General features: G+C 40.3%; 1 protein-coding gene across 1 annotated transcript in view; it reads right to left on the bottom strand.

Annotated features, from left to right (window-relative positions):
- CSMD1 (CUB and Sushi multiple domains 1) overlaps positions 1–24394 on the bottom strand; it is a 1580412-nt gene that overhangs the window by 348401 nt on the left and 1207617 nt on the right. Inside the window, exons 18-21 of the mRNA XM_040643176.1 lie at positions 19890–20078; positions 9713–9829; positions 7532–7747; positions 4548–4736 (exon numbers count right to left, since the gene is read on the bottom strand). Coding sequence (XP_040499110.1) covers positions 4548–4736; positions 7532–7747; positions 9713–9829; positions 19890–20078 — 711 coding nt within the window. The remainder of the gene's footprint in view (positions 1–4547; positions 4737–7531; positions 7748–9712; positions 9830–19889; positions 20079–24394) is intronic.

Below are 24394 nucleotides of genomic sequence, written 5' to 3'. Positions count from 1 at the left end.
TATGACTATGTATACGAAGTGTTATTGATTATAGAGTCTGTAAACATATGAACTCTATTTTATATGTGTGTATATATATATATATAGTCTATATTATTTAATATGTGCAATCTTATTGTTATAAAGAATATATAAAATTGCATAAAATGCTGATCCTATTTTTAATCTATTTATTATCCTATGAACCTTCATTTCCTTAATTTAATGCTATTATTGAGTTAACTTTTAAGACTCAACAGAGATTAGCTTCAGTTTTTAATTTTGTTTCAAAGTTTTAAACTAAGAATTAAAGAAATACATGGAAACAATAAACCTGTTGGCATAGGAAAGTAATGTTTAGATAGAATTGGTTAAAAGACTTAAAGTTAAATTTAGTTTATGAAAATACAGGCAAGTTATTTTGTTCTACTATGCCGCTTTGAAATATTTATAATCCATCATACAACTGAGGCTAATATTGTTAACTTTTTTCCCCCATTTTATTCCATCCAAGGACACTGTACTTTGTCCAACAAATAGAATTAATGCAGATGTTCAACGACAGGATAATTCTTGCTTTCATTGATTTTTTTTTTTAATTCTCTCAGCAGATATTATTTGGTAATTGATCTGACGTAGAAATAGAGGCTTATCATACTCCACCTGAGAATATTTTGTGTTCAAAAATGTGTGTTCATAGATGCAATATTAGATTAGGGAATTCTAGTGGATACTGATTTGAATCATGCCTGCTCTCATCTGCCTGTTTTTTTTCCAAAAAGATATCACAAATATCATAAAATATGTGCTCATTCTCAGTATTCAACACCTACACAGATCTGCCCCTTAGTATCCTAAGACAACCAGAATTGTTCTGGTTAGTGATGGTCAGGAACAGGCATGTGACTCTATTTGGGCCAATCAGAGGTAATCCAGGGATTACAACGAAGCCATCCTGGGACAGCTGTTTCACTGGGCCACATGATGTTGGCATTGCAGCACTATGTGCTGATACAGAGCCTGGTCTGATGAAGCCCCCTGGGGGGAGCCGGGAGCTGCCCAATGCTCCCCCAGGGGCATGTGGAGCCTGAGGATAAAGTCAGCACCCAGGTAGAGAGATAACAGGAGAGATAAAAGAAAGGACAAGGGGGGGCGCCTGGGTGGCGCAGTCGTTAAGCGTCTGCCTTTGGCTCAGGGCATGATCCCTGCGTTATGGGATCGAGCCCCACATCAGGCTCCTCCACTGGAAGCCTGCTTCTTCCTCTCCCACTCCCCCTGCTTGTGTTCCCTCTCTCACTGGCTGTCTCTGTCAAAAAAAAAAAAAAAAAAAAAGAAAAGAAAGGACAAGGCATCAGGTCCTTGGTTGCAAAGTCAAGTCCATGATCAAACCTCACCTGAAGCTGTCCCAATTTACGACTATTTAGCCATATGGCCAATAAACCTTCATTTTTACTTAAACCAGTTAGGCACCTTTTTCTTTAACTTGTAAAAATTGACATATATTGAATGATATGCATATAATGTAATGCAAAAGGCAGCACAAGAAAGGGCTTGCAAATTTCGTTATGCATCATGGAAGGCATAATGATGTTATTCCCAGTATCCTAAATAAATAATTAGGTGGAAATAGCCCTAAAATGAATAAATGCAAACAAAAAGATCATTTCTCTTTAATTTTTGAGTGAACTGATGAAGAGAAAAATAGTTCTTAATTTAGGTGTTCACTAGAAATTCTATTTCAGATGAGATGCTTATTAGGGAAAAAAACAAAATCACATGCTTGTAATTCAGTTGACATTCTTCCAATGTCACTTGTGATCTCTGGAATGGATTTCCAACTTTTGGCTATGGATCGATCACTCTTATTTCTGTGATTTTAAAAGAAGCAACACACGCATAGAATCAAATTGTTGAGATCAAGAGAGAAGCTTCGGTGGGAATTAATCTTTATTTGTTTGACAAACATCTATGGAATAAGGCACAGAACAGGGTATTGGGGATCAAGTAGTCCCCACTGTAAAGAAAGGTCATCCTAACAGGAGACAGCAACATGGGGGAACTTTAATGGAGTCCAGCTGATAGTAGGGAGGCAGGCTCTCCCTTCTGCCAGTAGGTGACAAGGTAGAAACTCTAGCTCACGAGTGAGATGAGTTCAGAAAATGAGGAAGAGTCAGCCTGACAGGACCGCAGGATGTGCATTGGTGGGTGAGGGGGGAAAGAGAACCATGGTGACCATGAGCCTGCACGCGTTCCCGGAGCTCGTGCTTCAGGACCAGAGTATGTCCTGCAGGGATCTGGGGAGTCTGCCTGATGAGTAATGAGCCTTGTGTAGCCACCGGAGTCTCAGTGCTGCCTGCTCTGAATATTATGGGGGGCTAATTGGTAGGTTCTCCTAAGGGGGGACGTCGAGGGGGCTTGGATTTGGATGGCTCTCTTGGGAGCTCCGTCCTAGAGCCTGGGAGAAGGTTCCCATGGCTGGGGCAGATGGAGTGGGCAGGGGAGCCCGATTCGAGAACCAGGTGGGACACAGACTCCTCAAAACCAGCAACTAATCAGACATGGAGGCTGAGAGGAAAGAAGAAATACGAACCAGTCCCAGATGCCCTGTGGGTCAGCTAGGGGATTGCTGCCATGAGTAACATGCGTATTTCAAGGGATGTTGCAGCCAGATGAGCTGGAAGGAAATTCAGGAAAGCCAGGAAAAATACAAGAAGCTAAATATGGGAAGGATACAGCCAGGCCCCCATGTGTGGTCCCAGTGCAGGGCAGTGGGGAGAAGCCTGCTTTCAGGTACCCTGTGCTCAGATCTGGAACAGCCTGAGGCGGGCAAAGGTCCTGGACCCTTTGCCTCTTAGTGTCCTCATCTGTACAATGGAAGTGACAGCAACAGTGCTTACCTCATTAATTCCAGTGAATTAAATGAATCAATATGTGTAAAGAGCTCAGAGCAGTGCAGAGTCTAGAATTAGGGCTCAATGGATATTAACTGTTTATTCTTATTCTATATTTTGGGCAACAATGTAAAAACTCCAGTAACAAGAGGAACAGTGTAAAGATAATGAATCTATATAAAAGAGACTAACAGGGAATGAAATATAATAATCAAGAGACTACTTAATATTACATGTGTGGAACAAAGCTTTGATTTCACTGGATCAGGAGTTTCTTCCAAATCTTAAACTGCCCTGTTCGGTAATTGTCATTTTGGGGAATGTGGATTCCAGGCAACTCCAGGAATTCCTAGGATTCGGTACAAAATACTGTATCTCTTTTTCTTGAGACAGTGTATAAAAATGATATCCGGATCGCAAATAAAAATCATAACCCCAAAAAAGTGAGAACCACTATTTTAGGAGAAAGCAAGATGATAGACATGGACAGACATGTGCCCTGGTGAGAGAGAAAGATGATTTGATTCATGTTTACTTGTGTAATTTTTTTAAATGAAGTCCTGACTGTGGGATTATCATTAAAACACAAAAAGATGGTATTACTAGCTGAATCAATAATATCGCTAAACCATGCTGATCATTGAAGAGATTCTTTTCCATGGGGGGAAAAATGGGTTTCCCTAAGTTAATTCAGTAATTGTATGGGTTATGATACCTTGTTTGCACAACGCTGCCACCTGCCTCTATTGCATCAGCTGGTAGGACTAGGGTGGGAGTCACGGACTCCCCGTGACTCAGAAGGCTTACAGCCAAAGTGGGCTGCGATTAATCTCCGGATGACATTAGGCAGTTTTCTGTAACTTGAAAGAACCGACTGTCAACCCTTCCCATGCAGCAACATGGCCAAGTGGCAGGTGCCAGACATGATCTCTGGGGTGATAACCAGACCTCACACGTGCAGGTGGAATCCCATATTTAGCTCTGCCTGCCTGCCCACACAACTCTGCTCGGCTCCTTACCTTATGGTAGCTCATTCCCAGATTAGCAGCAAATGAAACTGAGCCGGCATCCTAAACCCACTGTGCTAGCACAGCACCTTGTTGCAAAGTACCCACTAAAGATTCCTATTTCTGGAACGACCTCTTGAATTCTTCAAGAACACACGGAAAGAGCTAACTCAGCGTTGAAATCTCTACAATGCCCACTTTGCAGGAGTATGCCACAATCATCCAATCAGAGAGCTGAACGGAAAAGTAACCACAGAACTAGTATTTTAAATTGTCACCATTATCATACCAGGAGATACTCACTGCTTTTAAGCAATAGAATTGTCAACAGTTGTGTTAATACAGCCTGGCTTCTTCCAGCTTTTATCTTTTCTTTGGTTCCAGATTATTTTTGGTTATATGTAAATATTTTCCTTCATAAATATGCTGGGCACGTGCTCTATAGAATCACCCTTCTTCAGCTGTGAGATCGGAGCGCTGGAAGGGATGGACTTCATACAGAAGGTAGGTACAGCCCAGCGGGCTCACGTCCTCAGGGTAGCAGGGTGCCCGCCGCTGTCCAGCACCCGGACCCCCCGCCCTCCTTCCTTGCCAAACTCGGCCCTGCGTCCTGACTGTACCAAGCCGTATTCCCACTGGATGAATGAAATGAAAGCGTGTGACCACCTACCCACACACCTTGGCAGACGTGCACTCCACACACGACGGCCCCCACCCAGGCACGTAAGCTGGCTTGCACCTTCTAAGCGGTACCCTGGGAAGCAGGAAAACGTCAGAGAGTCCCCAACTCTGAAGTGAAAACCAATTCTTCGGCTGAAGGCAGGGACACCGGGATCATCACAAGGCTCCAAGTCATATTCTGAGACATGAAGAGACAGAGTACATTTGTGGGAAATCGGGTAAATACTCAAAAAGTATTTAGCAAGAATAAAAAATGGCCGTTATATATTTTTTTCAAACTCCTCCATAACTGTTTTGTGGATTGATTTTCTTTGTACTATAAGCTGTCTCATGATGAATGGCATGCATTATATATATATTTTTTTTTTCTTTTAAATAGAGGTGTAATATTAAAATAAGATGACCCACTTCATAACTGTGACTTTAACAGTATGGAATTATTTCACTGCTAAAGGTAAAGGTAAAGAGCACTTGGAGAATCAAGTGTACACAATTAGGCATCAGTAACTGATCCTCGGGATAAAGCAGGACACTGAGCAGCTGTGTGCAGCCAGCTGGGACTCTGGAGCTCCTTCCCACACTGTCCCATTAGCATCTGTGACATACATCGGGAGGGAAATGACATTCTGATAAAACCTTCCAAAAAAGACAGAAGTAAACCAGACCACCAGGAGAAAAAACAGATCTAAAAGCCTATTGAATTAATGCAAACATCTGAAACATCCCCAGAAGGGAAAATGCTTCATTTGCATAATAAAGTTGCTACTTATTTGGACACTTAAAAAATAAACTTCATTGTATTAATGCCACGGGCAATTGTTGGCAGCCAAGTTTCAAGGCAAAATCCTTCGAAATGAAATTACCCTTTAGCACATCTAAAGAACAAGCTTACATTAGCTCTGGCTTTGCAATCCCAGGTGTGTCTTTCTCTTTTTAAAGACTGAGCTTGTCTGTGACACTAGATAAGTGATTCTTCGGCAAGCTTTACAAATCATTTTCCATTGGGTGTGTGCACACGAATTGTTCCACACGCGCAAACACTGTCACCACATTACTTTTTTTTTTAACATTATTTATTTATTTATTCGTAAGTAGACTTTACGCTGGGCGTGGAGCCCAGCAAGGGCCTTAAACTCAGGACCCTGAGATCAAAACCTGAGCTGAAATCAAGAGTTGGATGCTTAACCAAGCTGCAAAGACCCAGAGAAGTGTGTTTTGTCTTGCCCGTTGTTGTCTGCTTGCTTGTTTGTGTAGGGAGTTTGTGGAAGAAGTCAGCTCTAGAGTTCTAGTCTGACCTTCGGTAATCCAAAGTCTTATTGCCAGCTCTGTGCTGAGAGCGATAGAATTAAACAGATGTTGGGAACAGCACAGACTCCTGAGAAATATCTAGGGAAGAGACTCACAGACTTGCACCATGACCACTTCCTTTCTTTTTAACTTTTAAGTGTTCTGTTTAACTTCAGTTTGGGTCTTGATGAAAGTGAGAGGGAGTGACATTCTAATGGTGGCCCTAATTGAGATTCGCCGGGAAAGAATGTGTAGAAGAATAAGGCATTAGTGTTAGGAAGATTTAAGTCTTTGTTACACAGAGCAGGCAATTTCATGATTACCCCTGATTACGGCAAATTTCCAAGAAATCAAGTCATCTGAGCTCATCCCAAGAGCACCACCAATGCAGCAAAATGCCAGGAAAAATCAACAAAGTCAGATAAAGATAAATGGCAATTGGTCGTAATTATAGGGAGTATAAAATAGTTCGGAGCATCTCAAAATCCCTAAGAAGTCTTTTTCTTTAAGACGCATTTCAATGCCTATGTTGCTAACGATCAGGCGATATTGAGTAAGTGATTATTAACTTCCAACTAAGTATAAGTCACAGGAATGCACCTGCCGCTGACGGAAGAGTGGAAGGCACAGAAACTCTTTGCCTAAGCGTCTCAGCGTTACAACAGGAGATAAGATTAATTCTCCTATATTGTGACAAAGAATCTCGTAAGTGGCATCGGAGGTTATTAAGGTATTGATGTAGTTTCAACGTAGAAGAAATCACTGGTGATTATGGGACTCCCGAACTACCTTACAAAAACAGCATTAGCTCTGGGCTATAAGGAGAGAAGCAGGAAAACACTCTTCTTTTCAAAGCATCCTACACAGAAATGCAAATTAATGTAACTATTGACACCCATCAGAATCACAGAGCAGGAGCCCCCTTTCTGATGGCCGGACTATATGTGTGTCCCTGCAGGGACCTGACCATCATCTGGTCACTGATCATGGTTTATGTGATTAAATTTACCTCATGCATGGCTGACTAGTTTTTACATATGTGCAATTTCTCCTTGTCTATAAAAACACAGTGATACCATTCAGGGCACCATTCATACTAAGCAATCTAACCTGGATGGATAATGTTTGAAACAACAGAAACCCTGAACAAATATTATGTATGTAGCATAATTTAAAATGTTACGTAATTCTGGAGGGTGGCTTTGTCTTGGTGCAGGATTGCATTAATGTAAATGACAAGCTCATTCTCAGCTGTGTGTGTTCACCCTTCTTTTGCTTTTTCACCCTAGAGGTGGCTCTCAAGACAAGTATTGGCATCTGCTAGAGGGCAGGAACCGAAATAATCAGATGACAGCTTTCCCTGAGACTCTCCCAATAAGGACAGTTTGCTCAGAGATTTTGATAGAATTGATGAGGAGAAGTGAGTGAGAAGGGCTTTTCAGGAGAACTTAGTGATATGAACAATCTTCCAGGGATGAGAATTTTCAGAGTCATTTCATGGAGGCAGGGTAGATGTCCTCCCGTATTCCTTCCAGAAGGTTCAGCCTCCTCTGCCCACCAGCTAATGCTTATCAGTGCTCGGACACTTACCTGTAATCAGGCACATGCACGTACACACACACATACGCTCACACAAAAGTTACTATTATCACCTGCGAAGAGAAACCTCGGAAGAGAACAACGTACCTGAAAACGTGATGTTGAAGCCCTCGTAGGAAATGGAAAAGTCTGATATGAACCGAAGCTGGGCAGTGAAGTTTCCAAACAACCCTGCCTTGATAGTGTGAGGCAGGACGGACCCTGTGAGTCTGGCCACGGGCTCCGTGAAACTCCCATCCTCTGTGATCAGTAAATAGTCATGGGAGCTCTCAAGGTGGAAGGTGTGAAAGATCATCTGAACGCCTGAGAGGCACAGAGACAGAGGGAGAGGGGGAAGGAGAAGGAAGGAAAGGAAGGGAGGGAGGGAGAGTGGGAGAGAGGGAGAGGGGGAGAGAGGGAGAGGAAGGGAAGGGAGAAAGGAAGGCAGAGAGGGAGGGAGGGAGAAAGGGAAGGAGAGATATCAGTAAACAGCTGAGGAAAAATATTTTCTTCTAGGTTTAGAGACACCAAACTCTTGAATCAAAATATAATCTTAATATGCAAATTTCACTTCAAAGTTTCAAAAGAAAATACAGAGAATGGATACAAAGAATACATTTAGAAATGAAAGAAGGGGATAAATATTCAAAATAAATGTGTAAGTATATAAAAGTACAGGTACAGGTATAGATTAGACATAGGATTATAGGTCCAGATAAGGACAGAGATTTAGAGTCAGACAGACACACAAGTACAACATGGTGGGATGTTTATGGTGGACCGCAAGTAGCAATGGTCACTAGGAAAGCATTTGTTCTAGAGGAATAAAGGACCAGATAATTTTTCCATTTATATTTAACAAGTATCCTTTATAATATCTTAGGTTGGATGTCTAGCATATAAACTTATACAACTGAGGGAAGAAATCTTTGAAATAATAGTTTTAGGTTCCTCTTACGCATATGTTCTCGTATTAACCATACCAACAAAGTATTAAAGGATTCCTATAGCAAAAATAATAAAATCAACTATGAATAACTCCTTTTAAACAAAAATACTCATTTTTATGATGACAAAATCTTGGTCACTCACAATTTGTTTCTTTATTCTCCATTTCCTTCAAGGAAATTCTTTTTTCTTTCTTTTTTTTTTTCTTTTTTTTAAGAAAGAGAGATCATGTGAGCTCGAGTGGCAGGAAGGGGCAGAGGCAGAGGGTGAGAGAGAATCTTAAACTGAGTGCAGAGCCTGATGTGGGGCTCGATCTCACGACCCTGAGATCATGACCTGAGCCAGAATCAAGAGTGATGCTTAAGCGACTGAGCCACCCCGCCACCCCAAGGAAATTCTTAACATATATTCATGACACATGCTAGCATAGTATAATATGGGATATATAATCAAATCTGTCAATTTAATATCAAGTTCAGTTCAATCTAAGTGTAAAGACAATGTTTCCATGATATTTATGTGATTAGAATTCCATACTATCTCCTCAAAAAGACAAATTCAATCCCACAGAAAAGACCCAGGGTACAGTCCTAAATCCAGTACTTATGAACTACATTTCTTGGACAAATTATCAATTTTCCTGGCCTTTACTATGATTACCTATAAAATGAAGATAATGAAATCTGCTCCATAAATCATCCCTGAATTATGAAGATAGATGGTTTATTATGTATAATGATACTGATTAAATTTAGAACACAAGGCAAGTACTAAAAGTCATCCTAGGGGCATCTGGGTGGCTCAGTCAGTTGGGCATCTCCCTTCGGCAACATGATCTCGGAGTCCTGGGATCAAGCCTGGGTAGGGCTCCCTGCCCAGTGGGGAGTCTGCTTGGGATTCTCTCTCCCTCTGCCCCTCCCTCCACTTCTGCTCTCTCTCTTTTAAATGAATAAATAAAATCTTTTTAAAAAAGCTATCCTAGATTTATCATCACAGAAATGAAAACTTTTGATGATTTCTAATTTCCTTTGATTTAATTAATATTTGTGTTTTATCTGATCTATACCTCTTTTCCTTATCATCATACCTACTTTTCAAGCATAAATTCACCCACATAAATCCACGTTACCTATAGAAAGTAAAACAAGAAATCTCCTTTTACAGTAGCATCAATCATTGTAGACCATTTTTGTTCTAAAATGATCTAAAACATCAAAATTAACAGTTAAAATATGTGAAGAAATCAGTTACCTTGTTTGTTCACACATGCATACTTTTTGCTTTGTTCTTATATTTGTACTTTATTATTCTGTATGTATAAAATCCATGTAATAGTCTTACCCTTTCCATGAGACACTTCAATGGTCCATGTACAGTTTAGAGAGTTTGGGTAAAAATCTGGAAATCCAGGAGAAAGGACTGTTCCACTCTTCCCATGGATGTAACCTCCACAGAGAGCTTAAGACGATAAGGAAAATGATTATTGTCATATTAAAGTTTCACAGTAGTTGCTAGAAGAAAGTACTTTTAAAGTGACATTTACTTTGCACAAGGACTAAAAGAGTATCAAATATCACCTCTATGAAACATAAAACAAAACTGAAACTTTATTTTACTCACAATTATAATATGCCATAGAAAAGTGTCCTAAACAGTACAAAACCTAGCAAAATAACAGAGTAAGGTAATAATGCAAAGTAAGCTGCGGTGGAATTTTGTGTGGTAACTTGACTGAGCCATGGGATTCCCAGCCATTTCTGTGAGGATATGTTTGGATGAGAGTAACATTTGTGTGGGTGGCCTGAGCAAAGCAGACTGTCCTCCCTAATGTGGGTGGGCCTTGTTCAATCAGTTGAAGGCTTCGATAGAACAAAAAGGCTGAACCTTCCACAAATGAGATGAGACTCCCCATCCCTGATCTCCTTTGAACTGGGGAATCAGTTGTTTTTTCTCTCTTTGGATTTGAGCTGAAACACTGGCTCTTTCTGAGTCTTGAGCCCACCAGCCTTCAGACTGGAATTTACACCATCGGCTTTCCCATGTTTCCAGCTTATCTACTGAAGGTCTCAGGACTTGACAGCCTCACAACCAGGTGAGCCAATTCCTTATAATAAATCTCCCTCCCTCTCCCCCTCACCCTTCCTCTCCTTCCCTCCCTTCCTATCTCCTACACATACACACACACACACACACACACACACACACACACCACAGGTTCTGCTTCTCTAGATGACACCGACTTATACAATTACAGCTTCAGAAATGATGTAGGTTTGAATTTTTTAGAGCTGCTGGTCTTAGCAGCTTTTCAGTTGATTTCAATCCTCATCAACAAAATCTGGCCTGTTCAATATGTCTTGGAGATCCATTTTTGAAGGAAGAAAAAAAGCTATATAATAATAATTTGAATGGGAAAGTAGAAACATTTAGAGAATCAATATGATAAGGAAGAGTAAGTTCTCTCTCTGTTACCATGTCCTCGTATGCACACATGTATTCACGCTTCCTTTTTGGAACTAGGTAAGATTATCATTAAATGACTGATACCTGCAATAAGTTTTCTTATTAATATGGACATCTTGAACTGTGTCTCCTAAAAATTAGTTCCATAAGTAATATTTGCAGAAGAATTAGCCAATTTATTGAAAGATGTGATACTTCCCATCATGTTCACTCATCGTAGATTTTAAGGGAGCAGGTAATCTCTTTGAATACGCAAACCAAATGGGAAGAGTTATATCAAAATCAGCAAAATAAAAACTTTTTGAGTGGGTTCTGGAATATTTTAACAATGTAAGATTTTCACATCTTAAAATTACGTTGATTCTACATTTCATTATGAAAGAGGTAAAATTAATATAACATTTGGAATTCATTCATTCAACAAATATACTTTGCCTTGGGCACTGGAAATGATGAACAAAATAGACAAAAATCTTTGCCCTCATAGAGTCAAAAATCCAGCTGAAGAAGAGAGACTCTGTCCATAATAATGTAAGGAGCAGATTATACACGACTTTGGAAGATGATAAGCACCAGGGAAATAAAGGAAGAAGGAAAGAAGCATAGGATATTCTCGGACTTGTGTGGGGTGGGGGCAGTCTAGAGCAGGTGCTCAGGGAAGTGTACTTGGGATGTGGCTTCTGCAGCAGCACTTAAGACAAATGAGGGAGCCACTGGATACCTGGAAAGAACTTGCATGGAGAGAACCTCCCAAGGACAGAGGCCTGAGCAGGCCTGTGCATGGGACAGGTCTCAGGGCAGATGAGAGGGGAGGGAGCGTGAGCAGTGAGGTTAAACAGTTTCCAGGTGGTGAGAGCCTTGTCACTTGTATGAGTGAGATGTAGGGGCCCTGGAAACTCCTGTGGGCAGGACAGGTGCTCACTGCAGCTTCCGTCTGGTTGCTGGTGCTGTGCGAGAATGGTGGGAGGCTGGCAGATGGTACAGCAGGTAGGACTCTCGCCAGGGATGTGGCAGCAGACATGGAGGGAAGTGGTCAGAATCCCACCATTGTTTGAAAGCAGAGCCACGGGGGTGTTTTCACGAGTGGGATGCGGGCATCATGACACATGATGGTGAGGTTTGAAGGCTGTGTGTGAAGGAACTGCAGGTGAAGGGAGACTGTGGGAGAAGCATGTTTGGGGTGTAAACCAGTTCAGTTCCGGATCCATGAAGCCGGGTGTCTCCTACACATCCACGGCAAGTGGACGTACAGGTCTGACCAAGGGACAGAAGCAAGAGCACACGCAGGGGAGACCATCGATGCAGGGCTGTGGGTGTGGATAGGGAGCAAAAGCCCGGGGCATTCCAATGGTAAGCAGCTTAGGGAGGTGAGGACCTTCAACAAGGGGAAGGGGAAAGGAGTGGCCAAGGAGTGGACGGGAACCAGCAGACGGTGCAGCCCCGAATACAGACCCACGTGTCCATAACCTGTCACCTGTCTCTGATAGGATCCTCGTTAATCAGGATATTAGCTTCTCAAATATTTATCAAGGACATAACCATAATGAATGAAAACCAGCTGATGTAAAATTGAGATATCATATATCCAGTTATTTGCAGTAATCTTGACCTTAAAATCTGCACACGCTATAGAAAACTGATTTTTAAAAAAGAATTTCTGTCCAACTACATTTAAAAGCTCTAAAATTTATCAATCTCTGCTTCATCCTCTGTCCTCATGCCATCAAAATAAAATGGATGATTATATACTAGGGAGAAGCTCAGAAGAAAGACCTCTGACCACTGATGTTTTCCTTCAATTTAACACACAGCCCAAGAATCACAAACCAACACCATCAAGCTGCCACTTAGGAGCAAAGTAAGAAAGTTATAGATAAAGCTAATCTGCTGCTCATTTTGAGTCATATATGTGCAAATGCAACACAGTCTAATTCGCCCATTATGAAGATTTTTGAATAAAAATAACTCATCTGCAAAGCGTACTTTTTTTTTTCTTTTTTTAGGGAAAGGAGATTTGATACACAGAAAATTGCACTGGTAGTCTGACCTGATATGGAAGAGAGAAGAGAGTCAAATAAGAGACCCAACTCCGTTTTGACTGTCCACGTGGGTCTCTGACCATATTCACACGCGGACACATCTACATTCCCCTCAGTAGAGCGACAGACACCTCTGCCTACAAACGGAATGACAATCATCTGTTTCTTCTGCACTGCAGTCTTTTCTGGGGAGTTGTACAAACCACAGTAAACTTCTACTTTTGCTCTCCTCAGGGCTATAATTTCTTGAATTGCACTTTTCTATTTCTATTCTGCACCCACTGTCACAGACCCAGAGACATTATGCTGAACTCTCTTGGGCAGAGAACGAAGGTGTACAGGGACTAGGAGGGACAAGAGAGGAAAACATGTACAGTAGGCTTGCCCAGGGGAGCTGATGGACCGCCCAAACAGGGCTCAAGTTCTGCCTTTGGCTCTCTGCTTTGACCCATTCATCCATCCAAACCTCCATCCAAAACTATTTCCTGAGGAAGTTCCTACTACTCTCTAAGCCCTCCCCTTTGCTCTTTGGCACACAACAATGAGTAACAGGAACTCCCTCTTCTTTCCAAGTTCACGTCCAAGCACACAAGGCAAATAATTTATAGAAGTAACTGAGCATGACTAAGTCTAAGAACAAGAATCTTCGCTGGTTCTCAGAACTCGAAGAAGGTCTAGGTGATTGGAGTACAGTGGGCTGGTGGGGCTGCCCAGTGACTGCCACGTGTCCATCTGTGCAGAGGTCCATTCCCACGATGTGGACTATTGCACAGGCAATAGAAGGATGGAGAGAGTGCAGGCTATCTGAGTCGGCCCCGTGTTCACAGACTGCTCTGTGACGGGCTGTCGGCGGCCAGTGTACTGCAGGGACTTGGGGTGGGGGTGCTCCTGGTGTCCAGGCAAAGCCCACAGACTGTCCACGGATTGTGCAGGTGTCCTCTTTCCGTCACCTGATTCTCGCCCTCACCTGCCAGACCCTGGCCGAAGTCCTGTAACGCGTTCCAGTGTGCAGACAGCTATTTTGTGGAGCCCAAATCCTGGCTTTAATGTTTACTTCTATATGTCTGCTCTGCTTGGACTAGAGACAGGCAAGAGTAAAGCATGTGGACAATATCCGAGGCATCAGACATTTTGCATTCGGGGGTGATTACACCAGAGGAAGGAGAGCTGACAGATTCTCCTCTCTCCTGGGAAGATACCTTTATTTCCACAGCACCAGCTCTACTGACAACCCTGATAGATCTCAGATTCACATGTGAATCCCTGGTTTCCTTCTCAAAGCCCAGCTGAATTTCCCACTGCCTGCTAAGGCTCTCTGAACGTAACCTTCTTTCACGGCCCTGTCTTCACAAAAGCACTTGTGTTTCTCAGTTGTCACACTTCCAGAAACTGGTGTGTTTCTCTCTTGTCTGATTCATGCCCCAGCTCCCCTCCTCCTGTCTCTTCCATAAAGAGATGTACAGTGGGAGCCCACCGTATCCTGCCTGATTTGTTTGTCTTTTGTTTTTCTCCACTTTCCTTGTTTGCTTTAAAGTGCTAATAAAATTCTATTTAAAGCAAAAACCTAATGGGGTGGCACTCTATTTCCAATTATCCATGGACTCTCCATATCCTAAGGAGTTACTGATTTTATTCCTTCATGCCTTCATTCATTCATCCATTTAAGCTGGAATTTTTTTCCCCATAAGAAATTTTGCAAGGAGCCCCTACCAATAAAAGGCAGAACAATTTAGAGCTGTTCAATTAAAGCAGAGGGTGTGTTCCAAGCCCTGCCATCATCCCCAGCTTTTCCTCACAGAAAGCTCGAGCCCCACTGTGGGAACATGGCGCCCTCCAGTTTCCAATCTCCCCAATGGAACCGGGTCCATGCTCATAGGACTAGCATGAAAGGCCTCTGAATGACCTTGGACCTTCCATCCTCCACAGCAAATGATTTCCTATCCCCCAAATCCTCCAGCCCTTTTACACATCCATGCCTGAACCCCTACTGAACCCCCTTACTTCCAATCCTTTCTCTCAACCTTATCCTTAAAGATACCTTTTGACACCTGCCTCCCAAGACTTTCAAGATTCCAAACTGCAGCTATGATCTTTTCCATCTCTTTATTCTCAAACACTTTTCCTGTGCCTAATAAAACACTTATTTCACCAGCTGATTTAAAAAATAAGTCTTTCTTTTCTCTATGTTAATACATTATAAACCTCTCAACTGTGTGGCTGGAAAGACAGTAGTTTTCCAAAGTATGTTGGTGGAAAGAGTCAACAGTTTACAAAAATATTTATTGAATGAAGAAATTTTTCCAGAATTTTTCTTGCACTTGTCTTTCACCAAATAAAAGGGAGACAATGTACTCAAATGTTCACATCATTTCTTTAAAACTTGAGTAAGCTAAGGCATAAATAATAAGAATGAAGCAATGCTATGAAGATGTGAGAGATATAGCGTTTCTCTTTGTCTCATGGTGACTTAAAATATTATAATTAATTCTTACTTCTTCTTTCATTCCCATAGCTATGACTTTTTAAAGGTTTAAACATCCTATTGATGTATCATTTGCCACAATAAAAACCCAGGGGGTTTAAGAGATTGCTTAAGATTTGCAAATGCAACAAGAACAATCCTTATGGTTAAATGAAAACAATCAAGCATGACTGACTAAACTCTCACATCAAACTCTAAAATCTCCTAATGTTTGCAGATCTATTAATAGCCTTTTATCATAAATTTGTTATTATCTGAAATAGTTTCTAGTGAAGCCAAATCAAAGCAGATAGCTTATGTTACAAATTCCATTAGAAGGGTTAAATTTCAAATTTACATGGGTTTAAGTGGGGAGAAAATAAAAGATAAAATGCATAAATCTCATGCTTTATTTTCTATGGAAAATATCAAATATAGACTCATTTCTACAGCATGTCAGTTACTTGCAAAGTGCTAGAAGCCCTTCTCTGTCCATCCTCACTTCATGTCTCCTAGATAATCTCCTGTGGAGCATTTTGTTCGTTTTCCATTCACTCTACTTCACCAAACCTCTGGGAATTGGCAGAACGTGCTATCGTGTCTGTCCGCTCCCGGGGAGTGTGTCCCTTTCCTCTGCCTAGATGCCTGCTCGCAGGTGGGACACTGAGAAATTGTCCTCATCACAGGAGTCCCAGCTCGAGTGCTGTATTTTAGGTGAGTCCCTCAGTTCCTATCACTATGACTTTAAAATACAACTGAGGCGACTGTATGGAATGGTTAAGTGTATGTGGATGTATATACCTCATGGTCTGAATATTTGCTTTCCCCCAAAACTCATGCTGAATCCGAGGCCCAACATAATGGTGTTAGGAGGTGGGCCTCTGAGATGCGAGCAGGTCACAAGGGCTGATTCTTGCATTTATAAACGGGACTCCACAGAGCTGCCTTGCCCCTTGCACCTGAGATGACAGAGCCCTCTGCAGCCCGGAACATGGGTCTCACAACAACTCCACCATGCTGTGCCTCCAGCTTCAACTCCCATCACGCAGAACTGTGAGAAATAAACTGCTGTTTATAAGCTACCTAGTCTATGGTATTTGGTTATAGCAGCTTGCATGGGTTAAGACAGACTGCCTAGTTATGTGGGATTATATATTTAAATTAAATCAAAGTTACACTTTATTGAACTGCATATGAGGAGAAACGGCTGTTAGGAAAGTTAATGATGCTAGTGACATGATGTGATTCTAGAATTCTGGTGAAGGTTGAGTGCATCCTGGTCCTGGAGGAGGGGGGGCATTTGGGCAATGCAATTTGCAGGGACACAGAAGGGGCTAACCACCGCATGCGCGGGTTTGCTTGAGGGGAAGAAGAGGGCAAGAGTGAACGGGGGGGTCTGCCTACGTTGTCTGCTGGGCAGGGCAGAAAACAACCTTGGCCAGATACTGAAGTATTTAAACTAAGGAAGTTACCCCTATTAAATCAAGAGTACATGGAGACCATCGTTGTTCTTTCTTGAGAAGAATCTAATTTAAAATCAAAACTACAGATCTCAGTTGGGTCATGGTAAGTATCTCTCACCGGCAAACATCAGTTCTCTTTACCAGATCAAGATGTAGTTAATTGGACGACTGTTGTGTATTTCCTTATGATGAACCAGGTGCTTTCATCACAGAGTTTAAATCACAATCAGAGACCTCAACTTTTCAATTTTCCCAGCTCTGCCTGAAAAGTCTGAATCAAGACAACTCGAGAAGCCCTGTGTTAGCCATTGCTCAACCAGGCCACCCCAAATGAAAATGTAAACAAGAGAGCAATTTATACGTGTTCCACCCCTAATTTCCATTTTGAGCTTTAGTCCAAAATTAAAAAAAAAAATTATATTTGCACAGTGGCACCCAATAAAGTCTTGTGTTTGCATATCAGGTAAATATTCCAATACAATTACTTACATGTGTAGCCTGCTGCAAATTTTGGATTAAATAATTTAATAAATATTCTGATTGACGTTCAGTTACACATGAATAACAACTAAGTACTTTAAGGGCTAGGCCTTTATCAGACTTCATGTCCTTGTAATTATTGCCAATAAAGAACCTTACAAATATACTAAATAGCTTTGTATACGATCTATGATATTCTCAGATTTTACAAAATTTTAATGAGTCCAGCAGCTAGCATCCTTCCGACACTGTTTATTAATCACATGGGTAAATTTTATGTATTTTTTTTCATTATTAGAGTTCCAATTAAAAAAATTAAACATGGTAATAAAAATAAACATAACATCAAAAAAAAAAAAAAGTAGAGATAGAAGTTGAAAGTCTCTCTTCCCTCTCCCTACAGCCTGCCAGTCTCCCCAAATGAGAGCATTGGGGGTTACAGTTTTAGAATGTCTGTTTTCAGTCACCTTCTGTGCATATTGTGTGAATGTGTCTATAATTACATACATGTACATATGCTCACATACACAACATGCATTATCCTGTTACTGCTATCTCTTTCCTCCAAAAAGAGTGTATCATTTTAAATTCCTAACAATAGGGTAGATTGCACAGGCAGTTCCGTAATCCCACAATGATACAGAAATTGACCTTTCTACTTTTTTTGCAAATCCAACAGGGTGGAGAAATTATCATGTTTTATTTGCATTCTCCTGAGTCCGCATTGGAGTGCGCATATTTTAAAATGTTTATGGGCCTGTTGTCTCCTTCTGTGAACAGCCTGTGTACATGTTTTCCCCATGGATTTAGTGTCTTGTGTGTGTCATCGTTTTCCTTCCACACATTTGTATGATAGCATGATTTAGAATCACACACATTACACGGACAGAGCAATTATTTCTATAGTCTAACCCTTTTCTTTTACTTTTTTTTTTTTAAATAGAATTTTTAATTTGTGTATAGTGAAATCTGTCAATATTTTTCATTAGGTGTATTTAGATATCCATGTTAACCAACATCATTTACGAAACAAGTCATCCCTCCCCGTGTATTTGGAATAATTTTAACAAATGAAGTTCCTATACAGGCGTAGATTTGTTATTGGAATGCTTGTACCATATCACTAATCTATGTGAGTACTTTTGCACTGACTTCAAATTATTTTATTTAAACATGATATTTGGGATGCTTTGATCCCAGAGAGAGTCCTTTCTTATCATTCTTAAAAATATATATTTCTATTTGGAGGCTCTACTCTTCCAGATCAATTTTTTAACATGTTTATAAATTTCTATTAAAAAATCCAAATTATCTTTAGACTTTGCTGAAATTAAAACTCTACTTGTAGAAAATTTGTATATTTAAATTTCCTCCCTACCATCTAGAAACATACTTAGTATTACCACTTATTAGGATATTCTTTTGTATTCTACCATGAACTTCTAAATTCTTTTAAGATAAACTTTCAAAAAAAAAAAAAGATAAGCCTTCATCTCTCCCGTTAGATATACTTCTGAAAGCTTTAGTGTATATAGATATTATACTTCTAATATGTTGTGTCCTTTGTGGAAATCCACTGATTTATAAGTTTTTTCCTGAATGCAGTCTTCTACTAGTACTCACTACCCAATGTGACTATCTTCTCTTTATAATATTTATAACTTATACCATTTTCTTAAATTATTGCATGAGTTTGGATCTTCTGGATAATGTAAAGTAACATTTCTGATACTGAGAAAGTTGTTCTGTTCTTAACATTCATGGGACTTTTTATAATAATTTGCTATTAAGTGTAATGCTTTCATAGATAAATTCACTTATTTTATGGTTCTCTGTAAGCCATGGATACACCACGTTATAACATTGTTGAAAAAAGGTTATTGGGAAAAATGTTGTTTCTTTCATAGAAACAATGTTATAATGTGGTTATATTCATGGCCAAAGGACAAATCCCTTACTTTGTTTGCAAATGATCAGAAGCAACATACTTGTGTATCTGGTTATTGTAACTATACACTGCATAGCATCAAGTTGAGCAATTCACTATGATCAGGGAGAATGTTATCTGTTTTGAGACTTCCAAGAGCAGATCTGTGCAGGGCAGAGGGAGTGGCTTGTATGACCAAGAAACCACTTGGGGATCTTCTGAGAAAATACTTCCCAGTTCTCCGGGGAAAGAGGTCCCCCAGAGGTGGGAGCTCAGAGGGAAGAGTGCAGACCCCAGATAGTTGTTGAATGCTTGGACCTGGTCTGGAGGAAAGCCAGGTCTGATGATGTGCAATATACATACTCACTCCCTGTTTCACATGCTACTTTCAACAAATGTCCCGTGGAAGAGCACATGCGTAACTAAGCTCCATAAGTTTCAGTGTTTGAGATCAAAATTGAAGGTCGCCCCATAATTGTTCACATTGCTTTCTAAGCAGATGCTCTACCTCATAGGAAAACATGTGCTGGGTAAACTTTAAGTGTTACACGGAAATATTTTTAAGGTGTACACCTTTTCATGTCATACTGCCCCGTGAAATCCCACACATACCACCCAAACAATTTAAATATTTCCACATCTCTACATTTCTTTCTGATTTCCAGCTTCCTCGACCTCCACCTACCATCACAGCTGGGTAACGCATGGTTCCACTGATGGTTCCTCTCGCAGATCAGGGGCTCGTCATCACTGAGCGTGTATCCTGGATCGCAGCTGAACGTCACTGTGGATCTAATGCCAAAATTACTGCCGTGCCGATGACCATTCACAGGGATTCCAGGGTCGAGGCAGGAGTCCGACTCCAGGGTCACACCTGCACGCACAGAAAAAATGCATTACATATGGAACTCCGCTGGTTTCTAGAAAAAAAAAGTCTGTTCCATATATGCATAAGATATTCTGAGACATTATCAGACCCAAAAAATTATTCAGGTGAATCCCAAAATCCTTAAATGTAAAAAAATAAATATATTTTCATGTATTTGACCCTGTTTTTCTGTGTAGAGAGATACATTGTTAACTACTTACCAGATGACATGTATGTAGTAAAACCTTGAATAATCCTCTGATGTCTGAATTTTACTTCTTTTCATCTGAAAACCAGTACTAAATGAAGCCTGTATTTTCCTGTTTTCTATCTCTAGCCTACCCCTCCCCCTTCTTATTATATTTTATGTTCCAATTAGATTTTGGCAGTCGTCACACTTCGACTTTCATAGACATGCACGCAGGCACCCAAGTCCATACACATATAATGTAAATTAAAACTGCACTGGATTTGATTTTCTAAAATTGCATTCCATACGTCCATGCGTTTTTCAAATTTGCACTTAAGTCAGCCACTTTCGAGATGGCTACAATTAGCCTATGCTAAAAGACGCTAAAACGTAAAGTGCTATAAAAAGTCAAGTGATTATGATCATGTCATTATAAGAGTTTCTTTTCTCTGTCTCTGAGATTTCACTTTATTTTTGGAATATATATTTGAACAGATAAGGAAAACGGGAATGGGGAAGATATCATTGTGATGGTTATGTATTCAAAGAAATAAAAAAGACTTTGCTGTAGCTTTACACAACTCTCAACAAGGCTCAGAACATAACAACAATGACTTGGGCTATTAGTCAAAAATCTGAAATCATTACCAATCGTCAGACTGCTTCACCCCCACCCCCCAAACGATCTTTGGAATAACATTTCCAATCATTGCATAGATTTTACCAAAGTTGGAGTGATGTACCTTACCTTATACCCTCTCTCATTAAGTCAAATACATGATATACAGCTAAGGGGTGGCTTTTTAGAACAAACAATAAGTGACAATATTTGTTCATTAGAATGGCAAAATGTGATTCCGCAGACATCAGATCACAAGGAGGACAGCTGAGCCACTACTGAAAAAGCAGGTCATAAAGAATGTGCTTTCCAAGAGAAGTCTAGCTCCTAAGATGTAACCTGTAAACCCTTAGAATTTCTTGAGTTCTGGGAGTGTCTTTAAGGTTCCTGGCATGCTCCTGGGCTAAGAGGACTTCAGGTTACCCTACAAGGAAGGGGCAGCTGGAGATGGAGTTCAACCACATGGCCAATAATTCAATTAACTATGCCTCTGTAATGAAACACTGACAAAATCTTCAGACACGGATGCACCAGTGAGCTTCCCAGATTGGCGGGACTGTGCATATTGTTACATATCATGGCTGGGAGGAGGTGACCCCGTTCATGACTCCATGGAGAGAGGACAAGCAGAAGCTGCAGGTAGGAACCCCCTTTCCAGATAACACCCTATGTGTCTTTTCCTCTGCCTGGTCTAATTTGGATCCTTTCCCATAATGACCATGACTATGAATACAACAGCTTTCAGTAAGTGCTAAGTCCTTCTATCAAATTATCAGAACCGAGGGTCATTTTGGAACACCCTGAACTTGCAGATGGTTTTACAATTTGCAAAATAAGCGGATTTTGCCCTTTGCAAATCTGTGTGTTTAATCTCAGAGTTCAGTTATACTGGGTAAAAAAATGGAAGATGATCATAGTTTTCCAAAGGAAAAAAATAAAACAATGATCAGAAAAAGCAAAGTGAAAACCAAAAATGTATATAGCACCATTTTTCCCAAGAACTTTTTCTTAAACATTCTAATTAATTTCCTAAAACTAACATGTGCCTACTGCCTAAAACAGCAGGATATAACTGTCATGACTTCTTGCAAAGCACGGCAGCAAATGTTTGCATGCTTTCCTTTCCTGCGTGAGGTACTGTTCTGCCAAAAGCAAGGTGAGCCTCATTAGTCCCCCAACCCATCACCCACTCTGCTCCCCTCTCTTTCTCTCACTCTCTTTTTCTCCCACTACACACACTTTCTTATCCTAAGTCGATGTTTATGACCTCTTCCATAACAGCTCAGAGATTATATGTAGTGAATGCCCCGTATACAATGGGTACATGATACTGGCTGATAGGTTTTGTAGTGACAAGATTAACACAAGAATTCCCTCAAAAGAAGCTTTGCCTAAGAAATGGAGTGGTCCCCAGGTTCCTGACAAACCTGTTCATGGTATTATTCCACTTTGTCAAATGGTTTCCAATGATCACTAAACAACAATATACTCACTGCAGCAAACACAATTAATAGGAACTATTACTTTAGATGATGTGAAAATAATATATTAAGGAATAATATTCATTATAAAATTTATAAATTGTAAGCAAAATTTTTCCCACACAAAATTTGTAGGGAAAAAAAGAGAAAAACATCAGAGGAAACCAAGGCTTACAAATGTAAGCATAGAATTCCTTACATGTGAAACTGAACTAAAAATTAAATACTATGTTGAAGTCATAGCATCATTCATTCATTCATTTTTACAAAACGATGGACAGAAATATTAGGCTGTAAAATTTGCACTTATTGTACTCCTTTGCATTAAAATATATTTGAAGGGATAGTACGGGTGCAGATAACTGTTGAGGGGTAGAATTATAATAGATTTGATGACCAATTCACCTGAAACACACCATATGCACGGATTTCAAAACAAGATGGCAGCAGGGAGAATACAGGGCAAAGTAGGTGACATAGCTCGATGGGACCAGACCTTTAAAATGAACTAAAACCAGTCGGTGAGGACAGGTGGCCAATTTACTTTGAAGGAAAAGTACAGAGGACTTTGAAGGAAGAGTGCTTCAAAGCACTGTTTCGAGCATTTTCCCCTTGTGTCGAGCCCTCGTGATACAAAGAAAAACTGCCATTGGAGGATTTTGTGGAAGTTTTGAATACATGCTGATTCCATCCCAACTGTTCCTTCCTTGGAACTTAACATGACTATGCATTTTTTGACACAAGAGATACAAATCCACTCCTCATCCTTTGGTCTGTCAAATACGTGATCGAATAAATTTGCTCTCCGTGAATAAAAGAAGTTGATGACTTTGAAGACATCCATGTGCAGATTATGTTAATGTACATTTGATATAAGTAAAGTTGTGCTTAACTATCTGTTTTAATACAAGTTCTAGTCCCTGGAAGGGGATGGAAATTCTGAGTATCTTCTATCTCCCAAAGGTGGCCACTTTCCACGGCCTTTGAAAGGGTTTGAAACAGCAGTTACAATCCCATTTTACAGAAGAGGAAATAAGCCAAGAATTTAAGCCATTTGGTCATGTTAAATTGTTTGCTGAGATTCACAGCTCCACCCTAGCCTGCTTTCTGCCTCTCCCCCATGTGTGCGGGTGCTCCCGTGTCCACAGCGTGGCTCATTGTCCAACAGCGCAGCCTCTATATCCATTACATCTCGGTCAGGTTTCCTGTTTGATCTTAAGAAATGTCATTAAATCTCAGAAACTAATCTGTACCACACACACACACACACACACACACACACTTCTTTGTCCACACACACACACACAAACTTCTTTGTCTCTCACAATTTTTTAAAAAATTGCACCGTGTATGAATTGCACAACAGGATACAGACAATTACACGGGTGACTGTTGCTTCTTTCTTGAAATGTCTTTAAAAGAGACCTTTGAAAGCATTTCCCAAAAAATGCTCTAAAATTAAATGGAAAACATCCATATACTTGAGACATCCATTTATTTTCCGGTTCCCTACAAAGTTGTGGCTTTTTAAAAGTGGTGATTCAAAGCTCTACAAACAAACAGCGAACAAGGGCTTATTCTGGGGGCGTAATACAATGACTATTATACAAGGAACTGTATCATATTCCTTATGAAGAGTAAAGTAATAAAAGGACAGACTCTAATTGGACACTGTATTTGTAAGATCGAAGATTTATAAAACTCAGCACACAGAACTACAATTCCAGGTATGCTCTTAGGAAAAACTTGAAAAAAATGACTTCAGCCCTTCTACCTTATAATTCAAAAAGAGCAGAAAGTCATGCTGTTTATAGTAGCTCCCATTACCTTATGGAACCACTGCAGAAGGAAGTCAACCTTGCAGAGAGTGTGGTTATTTCTGCAATGCTTTATGTTTGTAAAGTAGATTTTCATGTGCCTATTTCGGCATGAAGTTGTATCGTTAATAATTTTTTCTTAAAGCAAGGAAGGTTTACAGTGTCAAACATTTATGACAAAATATGAAAGGGGGATGAGCTGTATTATTATTTTG

The sequence above is a fragment of the Ursus maritimus genome, unplaced genomic scaffold (assembly GCF_017311325.1).
Source record: "Ursus maritimus isolate PB19 unplaced genomic scaffold, ASM1731132v1 scaffold_28, whole genome shotgun sequence".
Classification (NCBI taxonomy): domain Eukaryota; kingdom Metazoa; phylum Chordata; class Mammalia; order Carnivora; family Ursidae; genus Ursus; species Ursus maritimus.
This window is presented reverse-complemented; position numbering and strand designations above follow the sequence as displayed.